Raw genomic sequence first — 14,119 nt, 5'->3', positions numbered from 1 at the left:
GGGAAGAGTCAGAACTGAGGCCTAAAGCTGGGCCAACCCGGGCCTTCAATATTGTCTGGGAGCCAGAAGCATTTGGCAAATGAAAATAAATGAAAGGTCTTTGCACAAACTGCCCAAGTCATCCCCACTCCCGCCAAATGTAACATGCAAGCGACTCGGGGCCAATTCCATTCCTGGTCTGCCAGGCTGTGAGGACAGAGACTGGAACATGAACTAGTTAAACCCAAGGGCCCAGGGGACCTGAATGGGGGCAGAAACAAAGGCTCACCTGCCCTGCCCACACATGGGGCCCAAGAGGGCATTCAAAATGTGAACTTTAATAACAAACAGCAGGTCAGAGTGGGGATTCCCCAGGAACAAGAATGACGGAGCTGGTGCTGGAGACCCCAAGGGTCCCCACTTCATCCCCTCTAAGGCCTGGAGGCAGGGAAGCAGTGGACCCCATCGAGGAGGGGAGGTGCCTGGCTCCACGTAAGTCCATCTGCTTGGGGCCCTAAGACCCGAGATGCAGCAGTGTGTAGAGCAGGGTGGCACCCTGCTGGGCCCAGAAGGTCCTGCCAGGGTGTGTGGCCTAGCCTGGGCAGGCAAGCAGGCCAAGGGCTGCGGGGTCAGATGCGGAAGCTTTCCTCCCGGCCGTCGATGTGACGGAGCCGCAGGTAGACGTCCGTGCCAATGCCCTGTAGGGACTGCAGCCGAAGGGAACCACCGAGGTACTCTGCGTAGGCCCGCGATGTGGGCAGCCCGAAGCCAAAGCTGGGGGTGGGCAAGGGGACAGAACACGGGCTTCAGAGGCTTGAGTCTCCTGCCCCCCCCCGCCCCTCCATTCTGGCCAGGTGGGGCCTCACCCGTGCATGGGTCCCGACTGGCCGCCACTGTGCAGGTCCAGGTGGCCGAAGAGGGGGCTGATCCGGGGGTCCTGGGTGCTGGCCTCAGCTGTAGTGAAGTGGTAGTCCATAACCCGATCCAGGTCTTTGTGAGCGATTCCCCCGCCCCGATCTGAAATCCTGGCAGGATGACGACGACAGGGGTTTGGCTCAGCTTTGGTGGGGCTCACTACCTCCCCAGGTAGACAGTGCTAAGTCGGGCTTCCTGTCGCTTCCACGCAAACATGGAATGTGGTCACCTAGACTCTTGGGCCTTGTTTTTTTAAGCTATGTTTCTCCACCCTTACCTCTGCCACTAACTGCTTATACTTCCTCATAGGATTTGATGTTTATTCTCAGCACCGCAGACTGTTTATTTTAGCCCAGCACCGCAGACTGTTTATTTCTGACTCTTTTCCCACTCTGGGCCCCTCAGCTGCTGACAAGGACAGGGCCCTGGGGCCCACAGCTGGCCCCAGATCCACTCATGTCCAGCTCATGGCAATCTCAGAACTGGAGAATATCCTGTCCAACCAGAAACTAAATCTCAGACTGGGGCAGGTACTGGCTTGAAATCATCCAGCAAATCAGAAACAGTGCCCGGAACCCCCATGTATCCCACCCCAACTCCCACCCAGGGCAAACCTGATGACGAGATCGATATCATTGTTGGCGATGGTGATGACCACATCTGGGACATTGTAGGGAGTGTCTAGGTGACTCTCCATTGTGGCTCTGTGCAGGGGGCAAAGATCAGTAGGTGGTGGTGCCCCAGCCTCACCCCAGTTCCTGTCTGCCCCCTTCCAATATATCCAGCAGCCCACCTCATGGCATTCTTGAGCAGCTCGGGCAGGATGTAGTCCAGCGGCATCGGGATGAAGGGAAAACGGGCAGCCACATGTCCATTGATGCGGACTCGGGGGGCATTGCCATACTTGTGTTCACACAGGCGTCTGCGGAAAGGAGCAAGGGTTCAGACCTCAACCAGTGGTTATCAACTGGAGGTGATTCTGTCCCCAACCTCCCAGGGAAATTTCACAATCTCAATCTCTAGCGACATTTTTGGCTGTCACAGCTGGAGAGTATTACTGGCATCAAGTGAGTAGAAGCTGGGGACTCTTCTGAACATCCTAACAAGCACAGGCCAGCCCCTCACAAAAAAGAATGATCTGGCCCAAAACGTTAACAGTGTCACAGTTGAAAAACCCTGCCCTGGACCATGCCCTGGGCAACGGATCAGACCCAAACCTTCCCTGCCCGAAGACGTCACCCCCTTAGCCGTTCTAGCCTCACCTGGCAAAGTCCACCCACTTTTCAATAATCTTCTTTGGTGAGAGGCGAGTGCAGATGATGCCAACAAAGTCGGGCTGGCAGGAGAAAGAAGGTCAGGACCAGGGATCACCTCCACCCACACCGTGGCCACCAAAAGCTTGCAAACTCTAGACTACAGAAGCAGCCCCAAGGCTCTCCCCAGGCCCTCGGCCCGAGTCCCCAGCCCATGGGGGCTCCTGGCTCAGTCCTCTCTGCCCCACTTGACATTCCCAGGTAGGTCTCAGGTCCCCGTGCCCCACCTTGTCCTCATGTAGCGCCAGATGATGTGTAGCCAACATGCGTATCCCAAGCCTTGAAGTCAACGTCTTGTCTAAGAAGTAGCGGACGAGCTTCTCATCCTGTAAAGAGCAGGGGCTCAGAAACCCTGTGCCTGGGACTTCCCTGGTGGCGCAGTGGTTAAGAATCTGCCTGCTAACGCAGGGGACACGGGTTCAATCCCTGGTCTGGGAAGATCCCACATGCCGTGGAGCAACAAAGCCTGTGCGCCACAGCTACCGAACCTGCACTCTAGAGCCCGCGAGCCACAACTACTGAGCCCATACACCACAACTACTGAGCCTGCGCACCACAACTACTGAAGCCCGCTCACCTAGAGCCCGTGCTCCGCAACAAAAGAAGCCACCGCAATGAGAAGCCCGTGCACCACAACAAAGAGTAGCCCCCGCTCGCCGTAACTAGAGAAAGCCCGCGTGCAGCAACAAAGACCCAACACAGCCAAAAATAAATAAACAAAAAATAAAAACAAAAACAAAAAATGTTAAAAAAAGAAACCCTGTGCCCTTCCCAGGCCCTCCCAACAGGCCTGAGCCCCCATTGCGCTGCCCCTGACCTCTATGTGCTTCCGGCTCTCACGCAGGCCCTCAGCTAAGAGGGTCACCACATCCTTGTGGTCGTCCAACAGCTGTCGCACCAGCTGGCAGTATTGGGCATCATCCGTCTGGTCCTTGATCTGCAGGCCACAGAGTCATGAGCTTGGATGGTCCAGCCCTGACTTCTCAGCCCCTCACCCTGCCCTGGCCCAGCCCTCACCGGAGGGAAGTCTGTCAGCTTCTGGAAGGCACGGATGTACAACTCGTGCTGCAAGGAAGAGGTGTGGGAATTCACAGGGATGCTGTGGGCACCAGGTAGAGAACAGCCACCCGTGCCCACCTATGGGGATCGCCATCCACCCCAATTCATTTGGTTCAAACCCCATCATGGCCTTTCAAGCCTCCATGAAGGCTTGGGTCCGAGTCCTCTGTGGCCCTGAAACCTTTTGGCAGGTAAGCCTCTACCACTCTGATTCCGTCTCCCCATTTGCCCCATGGGCGGTGGGCACACTGATCTGAGGTCCTCTCTACTAGGGAAACCGACGCCGCCTTGAGGCCACCTTACCACGTGCAGTATGGTGGGGTTGCAGCCAATGATGAAAGGAAGGCTGCGGAAGCCCTTGATACGATGAGCGATCCTCACTGGCAACTCCTGCTGCAAGTACCGGGCACTTTTCTAGAAGAAAAAGAGGAAGGAAGTTAAGGCCAGGGCCTGAGTGGCTGGGTCAGAGCTCCAAAGACCAAGAGAAAAATAGGGGCAAGAATCTTACCAGAAGGTGACTGCCATCCTGAGAGCGGCCTGAATAGAGCATCATGGTCGGAGTGAGACGGACTGAGGGCTGGAGGGGCAGAGGGCCCTTGAGCACTGAACCTCTGACACCCTGCCCCCATCATATTAGCTCCACCCCTTCCCTGGACACCCACTCCAGCTCTGGACCCAGGCCTCACCGCCCTAGCTGCACACCTTCTCCGCTGCCACATCGATGGCCGACTGGTTGTAAAAGGAGGTGACTGTCTTGGAGCGCTCCCGTGCCATCTCCACGTGGTGGGTATCGGTGGCTGATGTGGAGCGGGCCCGGAGAGACAGTGAGGGCCCCAAGAGAGGCCAGAGTGCTGGCCCGCCCCGGGGTCCGCTCCCCAGCACGGAAGCCAGTATCATCGTTTTGCTCTTTTGTCGAACTGGGCAGCCACTAGGGCTGAGGACCGGATAGATGGAGGCGACCCCAAAACGGGGCAAGAAGGGTGTGGGTGGGCAGGGGCACTTCTCTGACTTCAGGGGCGAGAGCCGGTCGAGGATGCTGACAAGCTCAGCCTCCAGGAGCAGCTCCCATCTATAAAGGCGGAAGAAGGGGGAGTTGTAAGGCTCTGAATCCAGGCGCACTATCTTTCCACGTGAGCACGGGTTAGTCAGATTTGGACAATCTCTGCCCACCCCTTCAACCGCTTCCCCAAGCACACACAGGCCGACCCTGGATAACCTTGCTTTCCGGGGCTACTATTCTTCAATCTGATGTTCTATCTGGTAGTCTGGAGGGAGGAGGATCCTTAGACCCATCCAGCCCGAAAACCTCAACCCCCGCTCCCTCTGATCCCGGGCACCCTCGTTCAGGGGGCGGGGCTGACCCCTAATCCGGCGCCTTCGGACCCCGGCCGGTGTCTGGCCTGCGTACCTGCGGCACACAGTATTGTTTACCCCAGGGTCGGCTGCGTTGAAGTAGCGGCTCGGGAGTCCCTGTCTGGTTCCCTCCCTCCGCAGGGTCACTTGGTTCGGCCCGGATCTTCCCCATATGGTAGATGCCAGTCCCCCAGCCCCCCAACCCCAGTCCACGCGCGCTCCAGCAATCCAGAGCAAGGGCGGAGGCGGCGGGCGCGCGATGCGAAGCCTTCGCGGCACGGTCTGAGCGGGTAGCTCCACTTACCTCGGGGCCAGAGCCAGGGCCGGGGTCCGAGAGGGACGGCCCAATAGTCCACCGGCCGGGCTGGCCGAGCCGCTTGCGCCCTCTGCCGCCGTGACGTCACGCGGGCTATGGGCGCCCGGTGCCTCCTGGGAGTTGTAGTTTGGAGCGGAGGACTCGCAACTCGCGCCAACCCATCGTGGCTGTGTCTCTGCTCCCAGGTCCCCAAATAAATAGCACAGCTCTCTCCACAGGGCTCCCGGAGTTATCTGGTCTCTCTGGGCCTCTGTCTTCTGCTCTATAAAATAGGATCTCTGGGAAAGAAATGCGAGAGGGCGAGAAGACCCTTAGATGCAAAGTGCACAGACCAAACCCTACCTGGATTCCTCCCCTGAGGTCCCGTCCTTCTCCCTTCTAGCTCTTGACTCATTTGTGGGAAACCAGACTGCCTGGTTCAACCCCCAGCTCAGCCACTTACCATCTGGGGCAAGTTACTTAAACTACTCAATACTTCAATTCCCGTATTGGTAAAATGAGGTTGTACCAACCTTGGGGTTGTATGGTCACATGAATTTATATATGTAAAGTGCCCAGAATAGTGCCAGGTGTGGAATTAACACTCTACTAGGTATTATTATTACTATTATTGTTACTGAGTCTAAGCTCGCTCTGCTCGCCGCACAACAGGGCATAGGAGACGAGGTGTTGGGCAAGCAATTCAGCAGACCGAGAAGATGGCAGACTAAAGTCTCAAAATAACCAACTTATCGGGGTTTGGATGCCAGTTTCTTTTATAGCACAGAGAGGGGGAGGAGATGAGGAAGTAAAGTAAAAAGGCCATAAGTTTTGCAAATATCACCTGGAATGGCCAGCCTCGGGGAGGGGATGTGTTAATTTCTTCTTTCTTATAGCCATCCACAGGCAGACAGGGTCCGGATGTTTCCTTGAACAAAGGCACTTTGGTTTAACATTCAGGCAGAAGGGCAGGGTTCCCCGAGGCAGGCCATTGTGTGTAGACAGTATCCTTTTAGTGAACAAAAGCAGCAGAAAGCAAAGGTTAAAGTAAAAGAAACAGATGGAACATATAGTCAGATATGGCTCTTCCCTGTTACATTATCATTATTACTAATTAATGCCAGCAACAAACACAGTTTAGGTGACTTTTCTGTGCAAGGAGAGGAGATTGGTGTTGAATTAAATAAATAGACCCTTCCCTGCCCTGAAGAGGAAGGCAGACAATTTCCGTGTCATCAGTTGTGCTAAGAGCCACACAGGAAGGTCTGGGAAATTGGTATAGGTGCAGTGTGAGCAGGACTGGCCAGGCCTAGGAGCTGGAGTGGGAAGGACATGTCAGGACAGGGAAGAGCCTGGAGCATGTGGAGTCTGGGAGGAGAGGAGCTGAATGAGGTGACCAGAGCCAGATTTTGAAGGATGAGTGTGCATTTGTCCTGAAGTAGTAAGAAGCCACTGAAGAGGGCTTCGCTGGTGGCGCGGTGGTTGAGAATCCACCTGCCAATGCAGGGGACACGGGTTCCAGCCCTGGTCCGGGAAGATCCCTCGTGCCGTGGAGCAACTAAGCCCGTGCGCCACAACTACTGAGCCTGAGCTCTAGAGCCTGCGAGCCACAACTACTGAGCCCGAGTGCCACAACTACTGAAGCCCGCGATCTACAGCCTGTGCTCCGCAACAAGAGAAGCCACCACAATGAGAAGCCCGCGCACCACAACGAAGAGTAACCCCCGCTCGCCGCAACTAGAGAAAGCCCGGCACAGCAACAAAGACTCAACACAGCCAGAAATAAAATCAATTAATTAATTAACTAATTTAAAAAAAAGCCACTGAAGGGTTTTAACTAGATAGATCTGCTCCTTAGACAGAATGCTCTGGCGGTAGTGATGGGACCAGTGAGACCAAACGAAGAGAGACCAGTGAAAAGACAGTTTTTCCAAGCAGGCGATGATGGGAGAGAGACTTTTCAGTGTGTGTTTGTGTGTACTTATACTGACCAGATTTTTCTTCACCATGGTCATGTATTTTCTAAATAGTTTAAATTTTTAAAGCAAAGGGGTAAGTGAAGCAGGTGATATTTTGGAGTTTTTTGGGGGGGCTGTTTTGTTTTGGTTTGGAAAATTTTTTTTCTTTTTTGGCTGAGCCATGCGGCTTGAGGGATCTTAGTTCCCGGACCAGGGACCGAACCCCGGCCCTCGGCAGTGAAAGCATGGAGTGCTAACCACTGGACCACCAAGGAATTCCCTGGAGCTGTCTTTAAACTTCAGCAGAGGTGGGACCCTTCACCACCGGCTGGCCTGCCTGAGGGACTGGGGGAGAGTCTGCACAGATCATGAGGAAGGGGCTCCCTGAGTCTCTGGATTTTCTCTTCGCCCCTCATCTCCACACCATTCCCACCCTTTCTTTTCCCGCATCCCGGCAATACCCTGGAGTGAAGCTGGGAGGACGCTCAGCTCTGGAGGCGGCTGGAGGAAGGCAGGGCTTGAGCCAGCGTTAAAAGGGAGAGGGGAGGGTGCTCCCGCTGGGAAGGCCGAAGTGCGCAGAGAAGCAAAAGATGGCTTGAAGCGTGCCGGATCCCGGCGCTCACGTGGCCGGCAGTGTATTTGACCCTGCGCACTGGACCAGCCTGGCCGGGACTCGCTGCTACCTCCCGGCGGTGGAGGTTGGACTTGCACCCCAAGAGTCCACCTTCCCGTTGGTCAGGCTCTCTTCTAAGAGATTTACATGTGTTCGTTTCATCTTCATAACGAACCTCTGAGGTAATGTGATTATCCTCATTTTACAGATGGGGCAACAGAGACCCAGAAAGATTGAACGACTCCTCCGTCCCCTCCTTCCGTTCCGTCCTCACCCCCCATACTCATGGCAACAGCCACACTGGCCCACCTGTTTTTCCCTCAACATACCAGGCACGTTCCACCTCTCACTAGCTGTGCCCTCTGCCTGGAACACCCTTTCCCTAGATTTCCACATAGCTTAATCCCTCACCTCCTGTAAGCTTTTGCCCAAATGTCAGCTGAATGAAGCCCAACCTGATCACCCTATTTAAAATTGCAACCACCCCCATTCCCCTCACACTGCTTTACTCTTATTTATTTATTTGTTTATTTGGCCGCGCTGTGTGGCTTTTGGGCTCTTAGTTCCCTGGGATTGAACCCTGGCCCCAGGCAGTGAAAGCACCAAGTCCTAACCACTGGACAGCCAGGGAATTCCTTCTGCTTTACTCTTTATTTTATCCGTAACATGTATCACTGACAGCATACTATATACTTATGTATTTATCATAGTAATTGCTCAGTTTTTTTCCTAAAATGTAAGCCCACAGTATGAATATTTGTCTGCTATACTGATTTATCCTGTGCCCCTAACACAGTCCCTGGCACATAACAGGTGATCAATAAACATTTATTAAATAAATGGAAGAAATATTGGGCTTTCTTCTTGAGCTATTGAAAGGCAGAGTGACAAAACTACATCTTTTAATTTTTGATAAAGAGGTACTTTGACTGCTGTATGGAGAATGTACCTTAGGGTAAGAGACAAATATATCTGAGAGACCAAAGATGAGGCTACTGCATTTATCTAGGTGGGAGGTGATGATGGTTTGGGTCAAGGTAGTGGTCTGCATAGATTATAGGGAATGAGGGAGTGGTCCAGGAGGAGTGGCTTGGGTGGACTGGGGGGGGCCATGGTTAAAATGGGAACCCCAGAGAAGGGCCAGGTTTGGGGAAGGTAAGAAGCTCAGTTTGGGGTGCATTGCATTGCATCTGATTGGCCTGTGAGACATACATATGGTGATGTCCAAGAAGTGTTTCTGCTCTGGGGTGTGGAGCCCAGGAAAGAGATCTGGGCTCAGGTCAGAGTTCAGAAGCTGTGACCTGGAAGGAGTAAGGGAAGACATCGGTGGAAACAATGTTGCCTCATGTGGCAGTTTGTGTTTCCCAAAGATGCCCCACCCCACATGCCCACATGAGTTTCTTAGAATATGACTTTGACACTTCTCATATCAAGAGGTGAAGTTCTGTGTTCCTTCCCATAAGAGCTAAGCAAATTTGTGATTACAGTGGAAGGGATACTATATGATGACTTATGAAGCTAGATCATAAAAGATGATGCAGCTTCCACTTGGCTCCCTGGAGAACTTTTACTGGAGTCCTGAGTTACCACGTAAGCAGTCTGATTGCCCTGTATTAATTGTCCATTGTTGTGTGACAAATTACCCTCAAAATATAGCAGCTCAAAACAATAAACGTTTATTATCTCACACAGTTTCTTTGGGTTGGGAATTTGGGAGCAGCTGAGCTGGTGGTTCTGGTTCAGGGTTGCTTATGAGGTTGCAGTCAAGATGTTGCCCTATGGTCCAGTGGTTCAGACTCTTCGCTTTCACTGCAAGGGCCTGGGTTCGATCCCTAGTCAAGGAACTAAAATCCCATAAGCTGCACGGTGCCACCAAAACAAAACAAAACAAAACAAAAACATGTTGCCTAAAACTACAGTCACATGAAGTCTTGACTGATGCTAGAGAATCCACTTCCAGGGTGGCTCTCTCACATGCCTAGCAAGTTAGTGCTGGTTGTTGACAGGAAGCCTCAGTTTCTCACTAAGTGGACCTCTCCTTAGGGCTGCTTGAGTGTCCTCATAACATGGCAACTGGCTTCACCCAGAGTTAGTGATCTAAGAGAGAGCAAAATGGAAGCCACAATATCCTAATGACTTAGCCGCCAAAGTCACAAACCATCATTTCTGTATTATCCTACTGGGTCAGATCAGCCCTATTTCGTGTGGGAAGAAAGTACACAATGTTATGAATCCCAGGAGGTGGAAATCATTGAAGACAACTTTGGAAACTGGCTATTGTAGCCTGGAGTCTGCCATGCTGTGAGGAAGCCCAAAGTAGTGCCTACGGAGAGGCTACAGGGAATCACGAATAGCCCCTGAGACTGCAAGAAGAGAGAGAGAGGCCAGGTTATCAGCCTCCCATCGTTCCAGCGTTAGCCAGCATCTGACCACAGTTATGTGAGCCAGAACTACCCAGCCAAAATTCTCGTACTGGATGCCTAACCCCTAAAAACTGAGAGAAAATAAAATGATTGTTTTTCTCTTAAGTCATTATTTTTGTGGTGATTTGTGTGAATCCTCGATGATTCCCACCTCCCGGTATTTATATCCCTCTGTAGTCTCTTCCCACATTGAACAGGGCTGACCTGACAGAATAGGATAAATGACAATATGAGACTTTCAAGGCTAAGTCATAAAGATACTGTGGTTTCCACCTTGCTCCCTCTTAGATGACTCATTCAGGGGGAAGTCAGTCATGGATATAGGAACACTCCAGAAAACTGTGGAAAGAAGTGAGAAACTGGTCTAAGTCTTAGTCCTCTGTATTAGTTTCCTATTGTTTCTATAACAAACTACCACAAACTTAGTGACTCAAAACAACATGAATTTTGACTTCCCTGGTGGTCCAGTGGTTAAGACTACACCCTTCAAATGTAGGGGTCGCAGGTTCGATCCCTAGTCAGGGAACTAAGATCCTGCAAGCCACATGGCTGGGCCAAAAAAAAAAAAAATCTCTCTGGAGGCTCTAGGGGAGAATCCATTTCTTCAACTTTTCTTGCTACTACAGGCCACCCACATTCGTTAGCTCATGACACCCTTTCTCCATCTTCAAAGCCAGCAACACTGCATCTCTTTGTGATTTTCTTCTATAGTCACACCTTCCTCTGAATCTCTTCTGCTGCCCTTTTTCACTTTTAAGGACCCTTGTGATTACATTGGATCCATAGGATAATCTGTTTTAAAATCAGCAGATTAGTAGCCTTAATTCCATCTGCAACCTTTAATTCCCATTTGCTACGTAAACTAACATGTTCACAGGTCCCAGGAATTAGGACACCGACATCTTTAGGAGCCATTATTCCGCTGGCCACATTGTCTGGAAGAAAAGGAATGGGCCTGAGAAGGAGCAGCCAGAGAAGGAAGGGGGCCATCAGGAGAGTGAAATATCACAGAAGTCAGAGGAAGACAAGAGTTCCCAGGAAGGAGTGCCCAACAGTGATTAATACTGTTGGGAGGCCAAGCATGATAAGAACTGAAAAATATGCATTGAATTTAGCATCCTGGTGACACTAGCCGTAAGTTTTCAGGGGAGTATTGGGGGCAGGAGCTAGTTTATGGTGTGCTGGGCAGCAAGGAAGAGGTGAGGAAGTAAAGACTGGGAGTGTAAAATCTTCCAAAAAACTTGATTGTAAAGGGATATTTGTTGCAACTTCTAAGGGGAAAAGTTTCAATGCAAATGGGAAGGAAGGGGAAGTATAGGTGAGAGGGGTCATCAATAGATGCTATGTCTGTGAAGTGGGGAGCTCAGTTAGCCCACCAAAGGCTTGGAAAGGAGGGACTGTTGGGTTGATCTGGGCTCAGGTTTCGCCAGGTGGCGCCACAATAGAACAAAGGTTAGGGTACTGTCAAGGGTATGGCGGAGGTGATGGAGCTGGGCGTGTGGGGGAGAGACGGAGAGAGAGAGATCGGCCAGCAGGAGGCGCTGGTGCAGCAGGAGGGAATGGCTGGGCAAACTAGGCGGATTGGAGGTTATAGTCCTAATAATGTCTGAGAAAGTAATTTCAGGGAAAACGCGTGGTTCTTGATCGGATCGCAGTATTCGCTGGATTCTCCGATCCTCTGGTTTCTAGTTCATGGATATTCCAAAGTTAGAGCAGGGCTTGGGCGAGAGTAAACTCTATATACTGTTAGCCCGATTAATAAAATTTTTAAAACTCCGGAGACTCCATTACCCTTGAGGCATTGCGGCCACCCCGACTACAATTCCCATCATGCCTGGCAGGCCGTCAAATCAGTAGGTACCCACGTCCCTTAATCCGGTTTTCTAGTCCCAGCATTCCTCAGCAGTTTTCGTACCCAAGCAGCACTTCTGCCAAATCCTGGGAACAGCCAATTGGATCAGGGAGTGTGAGACCAACAGACCAGTCACCCAGCCAGACGGGCGGGAGAGAGCGTGGCCAAATCCGGCCCCGCCCCTGCTCCGTGGCTGGTTCCCTTCCGGCTGGCGCCTCCGGCGATACCAGAAGACATGGGCAATACCTGGCGGAGCCCTGGGTGGGCGCGGCTCGCGCTCTGCCTCGCGGGCTTAGGACTCTCTCTCTACGCGCTGCACGTGAAGGCGGCACGCGCCCGGGACCGAGATTACCGCGCGCTCTGCGACGTGGGCACCGCCATCAGCTGTTCGCGCGTCTTCTCCTCCAGGTGCGTGCGCGAGTGAAGCCTTGGGGGACCCGCTGCTCGTAGGAGCGGTGCATGGGGACCAGGTGTGCATGGCGACCAGGTTGCCAGATGAATCTGGGATTGGGGTGCCCGGGGAGCGGATGCACGAAGCCGGACTGCTGAAGGGGACGTTGCCTGGCGAGACGGGTGTGTACGAGACAGGAGTGTGGTGGAGTAGAGGGGTCAGATAGTGCTGGGGACTGGGGTTATTCGAGGGAGAGTGCACGTGAATCCTGATGACAAGGAATAAGTGACCGGGCAGGACGGGGAGGTGGGGTCGAGTGTAGGGACTGATTATGGTCTTTTTAATTTATTTTGATTATGGTCTTAAGGATGGCTTTGCCTGGGGACAAGGTGGCCAGATCTGGCTATGCTTGAGGGTCTAGGTTAGTGGGATGACCTGAAACAGAATAGGGGAGAGGGTGGCCAGGGCGCTGAAGATTTAGGGATCCAGGGCAGAAAGATTCTGCCCTGGTTTCCCAGTCTCTGGTAACTCTGTAAAGCAAGGGGTAGGGTTATACTCACCTTGCCATGTTAAGACTTATTGAAGGTCTAGGATGAAAAGGGGACCTATCGGGGAGCCATGGCCTGGTGTGACCTGGGGATGGGGGAGGATAGGGGCAGTGACATGGAATCCTGTCCTGGCCAAAGAAAGGCTGTTCCTGGAGGCCATTGACCCTTGGACTCATGTGGGGGTTGGGGGAAGGGCTAGAAGGGGAAGGACAGCCCAGATGGCTTCTTGGAAATAACCCTCCCAGGATAAGGCCCATGGCACTCAGTTGACACTCCTAACCTGGGCCCTCCCCTGCACCAGGTGGGGCCGGGGCTTCGGACTGGTGGAACACGTGCTGGGCAAGGACAGCGTCCTCAATCAATCCAACAGCATATTCGGTTGCATCTTCTACACACTACAGTTGTTGTTAGGTGAGCGGCCCTACGCTCTCATGACAGGCCCCTTCCTGTCTTGGCCACCCCAGCCCCATCCCTTGCAATCTTGGTGACCCAGACATCTGATGGCCAACTGCTCATCACTGAGCACCTGGGAGGTGGGAACCTAAAGGAGTCTTTACTGTCAGAGCCAGAAGGGCCCTTAGAGACTTCATAGGAGCCCAGTTTTCTGGAAAAGACTCAGAAGTTCCTTTCTGGGGGAAAACCAAGGGTTGCTTATCTTTCATCTCATGTAGAGCTCAGCAGGAAAATTCACTATTTGGGTCCCAGGGATCATTGAACAGTTAGGAGAACCAAGGCCTTGGCGGAGCCTGTCAGAGCCTCTCATTTTAGAGACTCTTCCCCAGTAGCCCCTGCCATCTGGGTGGCACCATGGAGTCATGGCGTGTTCTAGAGGTAGCTAGTCCTGAAGCCCATGCCTGAAGCCCATGCCTGACCCTTTTCTGCCTTGCAGGTTGCCTACAGGGCCGCTGGGCATCTGTCCTGCTGGTGTTGAGTTCCCTGGTGTCTCTAGCTGGTTCTGTCTACCTGGCCTGGATCCTGTTCTTTGTGCTCTATGATTTCTGCATTGTTTGCATCACCACCTATGCCATCAATGTGGGCCTGATGGTGCTGAGCTTCCGGGAGGTCCAGGAACCCCAGGGCAAGGTCAAGGGGCACTGAGCCCTCACCCCAAGCCAGGCTGACCTCATCTGCTCTGCTTTGGCTTGTGATCTTTGCCCAAGGAGGCTACGTCTGGATCCTTAGAAGAGTCTGCAACCTGCCCCTGCCATACTCCCACACAGGACAATGGACCAAACATGCCACACTGTTTCCTTCAGCTTAGTGCCTCTGCCTCTGTCCCCAAAGACTGGTTTCCAAAGTTCCTGCTATTGCCCAAGGAGGGATGGTTCAGAGCAATAAAATTCCTTAAATAAATTAGCCAAGTCTGAGCCATCTGTCTGCCAGGGACCTTAGTGTTGGGGCTTTCCCAGTCTTTCCTCCT

At 52.7% G+C, this 14,119-nt stretch overlaps 2 protein-coding genes across 4 annotated transcripts; one reads left to right on the top strand and one right to left on the bottom strand.

Annotated features, from left to right (window-relative positions):
- Positions 1–297: 297 nt before the first annotated feature.
- On the bottom strand, positions 298–7,479 carry BCKDK (branched chain keto acid dehydrogenase kinase). Of its 2 annotated transcripts, XM_060122982.1 has the most exons (13): positions 7,334–7,479; positions 4,924–5,213; positions 3,969–4,335; positions 3,775–3,843; positions 3,570–3,680; positions 3,225–3,272; positions 3,025–3,144; positions 2,435–2,533; positions 2,157–2,230; positions 1,688–1,816; positions 1,509–1,598; positions 846–1,004; positions 298–753 (listed from the first exon to the last, which is right to left on the bottom strand). In XM_060122982.1, the coding sequence occupies exons 3-13, from the start codon at positions 4,161–4,163 to the stop codon at positions 609–611; spliced, it is 1,239 nt and encodes a 412-aa protein (XP_059978965.1). In that variant the 5' UTR covers positions 4,164–4,335; positions 4,924–5,213; positions 7,334–7,479; the 3' UTR covers positions 298–608. The 2 variants fall into 2 exon arrangements, with proteins under 2 accessions (XP_059978965.1, XP_059978966.1); XM_060122983.1 differs by lacking the exon at positions 3,775–3,843 and having other exon boundaries at positions 7,334–7,478.
- A 4,364-nt stretch (positions 7,480–11,843) lies between these two features.
- VKORC1 (vitamin K epoxide reductase complex subunit 1) lies at positions 11,844–14,052 on the top strand. 2 transcript variants are annotated; one of them, XM_060122986.1, is made up of 3 exons: positions 11,872–12,168; positions 13,001–13,110; positions 13,589–14,052. In XM_060122986.1, the coding sequence occupies exons 1-3, from the start codon at positions 11,996–11,998 to the stop codon at positions 13,795–13,797; spliced, it is 492 nt and encodes a 163-aa protein (XP_059978969.1). In that variant the 5' UTR covers positions 11,872–11,995; the 3' UTR covers positions 13,798–14,052. The 2 variants fall into 2 exon arrangements, with proteins under 2 accessions (XP_059978970.1, XP_059978969.1); XM_060122987.1 differs by lacking the exon at positions 13,001–13,110 and having other exon boundaries at positions 11,844–12,168.
- Positions 14,053–14,119: the final 67 nt, after the last annotated feature.

This window comes from Lagenorhynchus albirostris, chromosome 15 (assembly GCF_949774975.1).
Source record: "Lagenorhynchus albirostris chromosome 15, mLagAlb1.1, whole genome shotgun sequence".
NCBI lineage: Eukaryota > Metazoa > Chordata > Mammalia > Artiodactyla > Delphinidae > Lagenorhynchus > Lagenorhynchus albirostris.
This window is presented reverse-complemented; position numbering and strand designations above follow the sequence as displayed.

Coding starts and splice junctions, on each gene's coding strand:
- VKORC1 (XM_060122986.1), top strand. CDS start 11,996: ATGGGCAATACCTGGCGGAGCCCTGGGTGGGCGCGGCTCGCGCTCTGC. Junction 12,169..13,000: donor TCGCGCGTCTTCTCCTCCAG/GTGCGTGCGCGA, acceptor CCCCTGCACCAG/GTGGGGCCGGGGCTTCGGAC. Junction 13,111..13,588: donor CACACTACAGTTGTTGTTAG/GTGAGCGGCCCT, acceptor TCTGCCTTGCAG/GTTGCCTACAGGGCCGCTGG.
- BCKDK (XM_060122982.1), bottom strand. CDS start 4,163: ATGATACTGGCTTCCGTGCTGGGGAGCGGACCCCGGGGCGGGCCAGCA. Junction 3,844..3,968: donor TCGATGTGGCAGCGGAGAAG/GTGTGCAGCTAG, acceptor CTGCCCCTCCAG/CCCTCAGTCCGTCTCACTCC. Junction 754..845: donor CAGTCGGGACCCATGCACGG/GTGAGGCCCCAC, acceptor GCCCACCCCCAG/CTTTGGCTTCGGGCTGCCCA.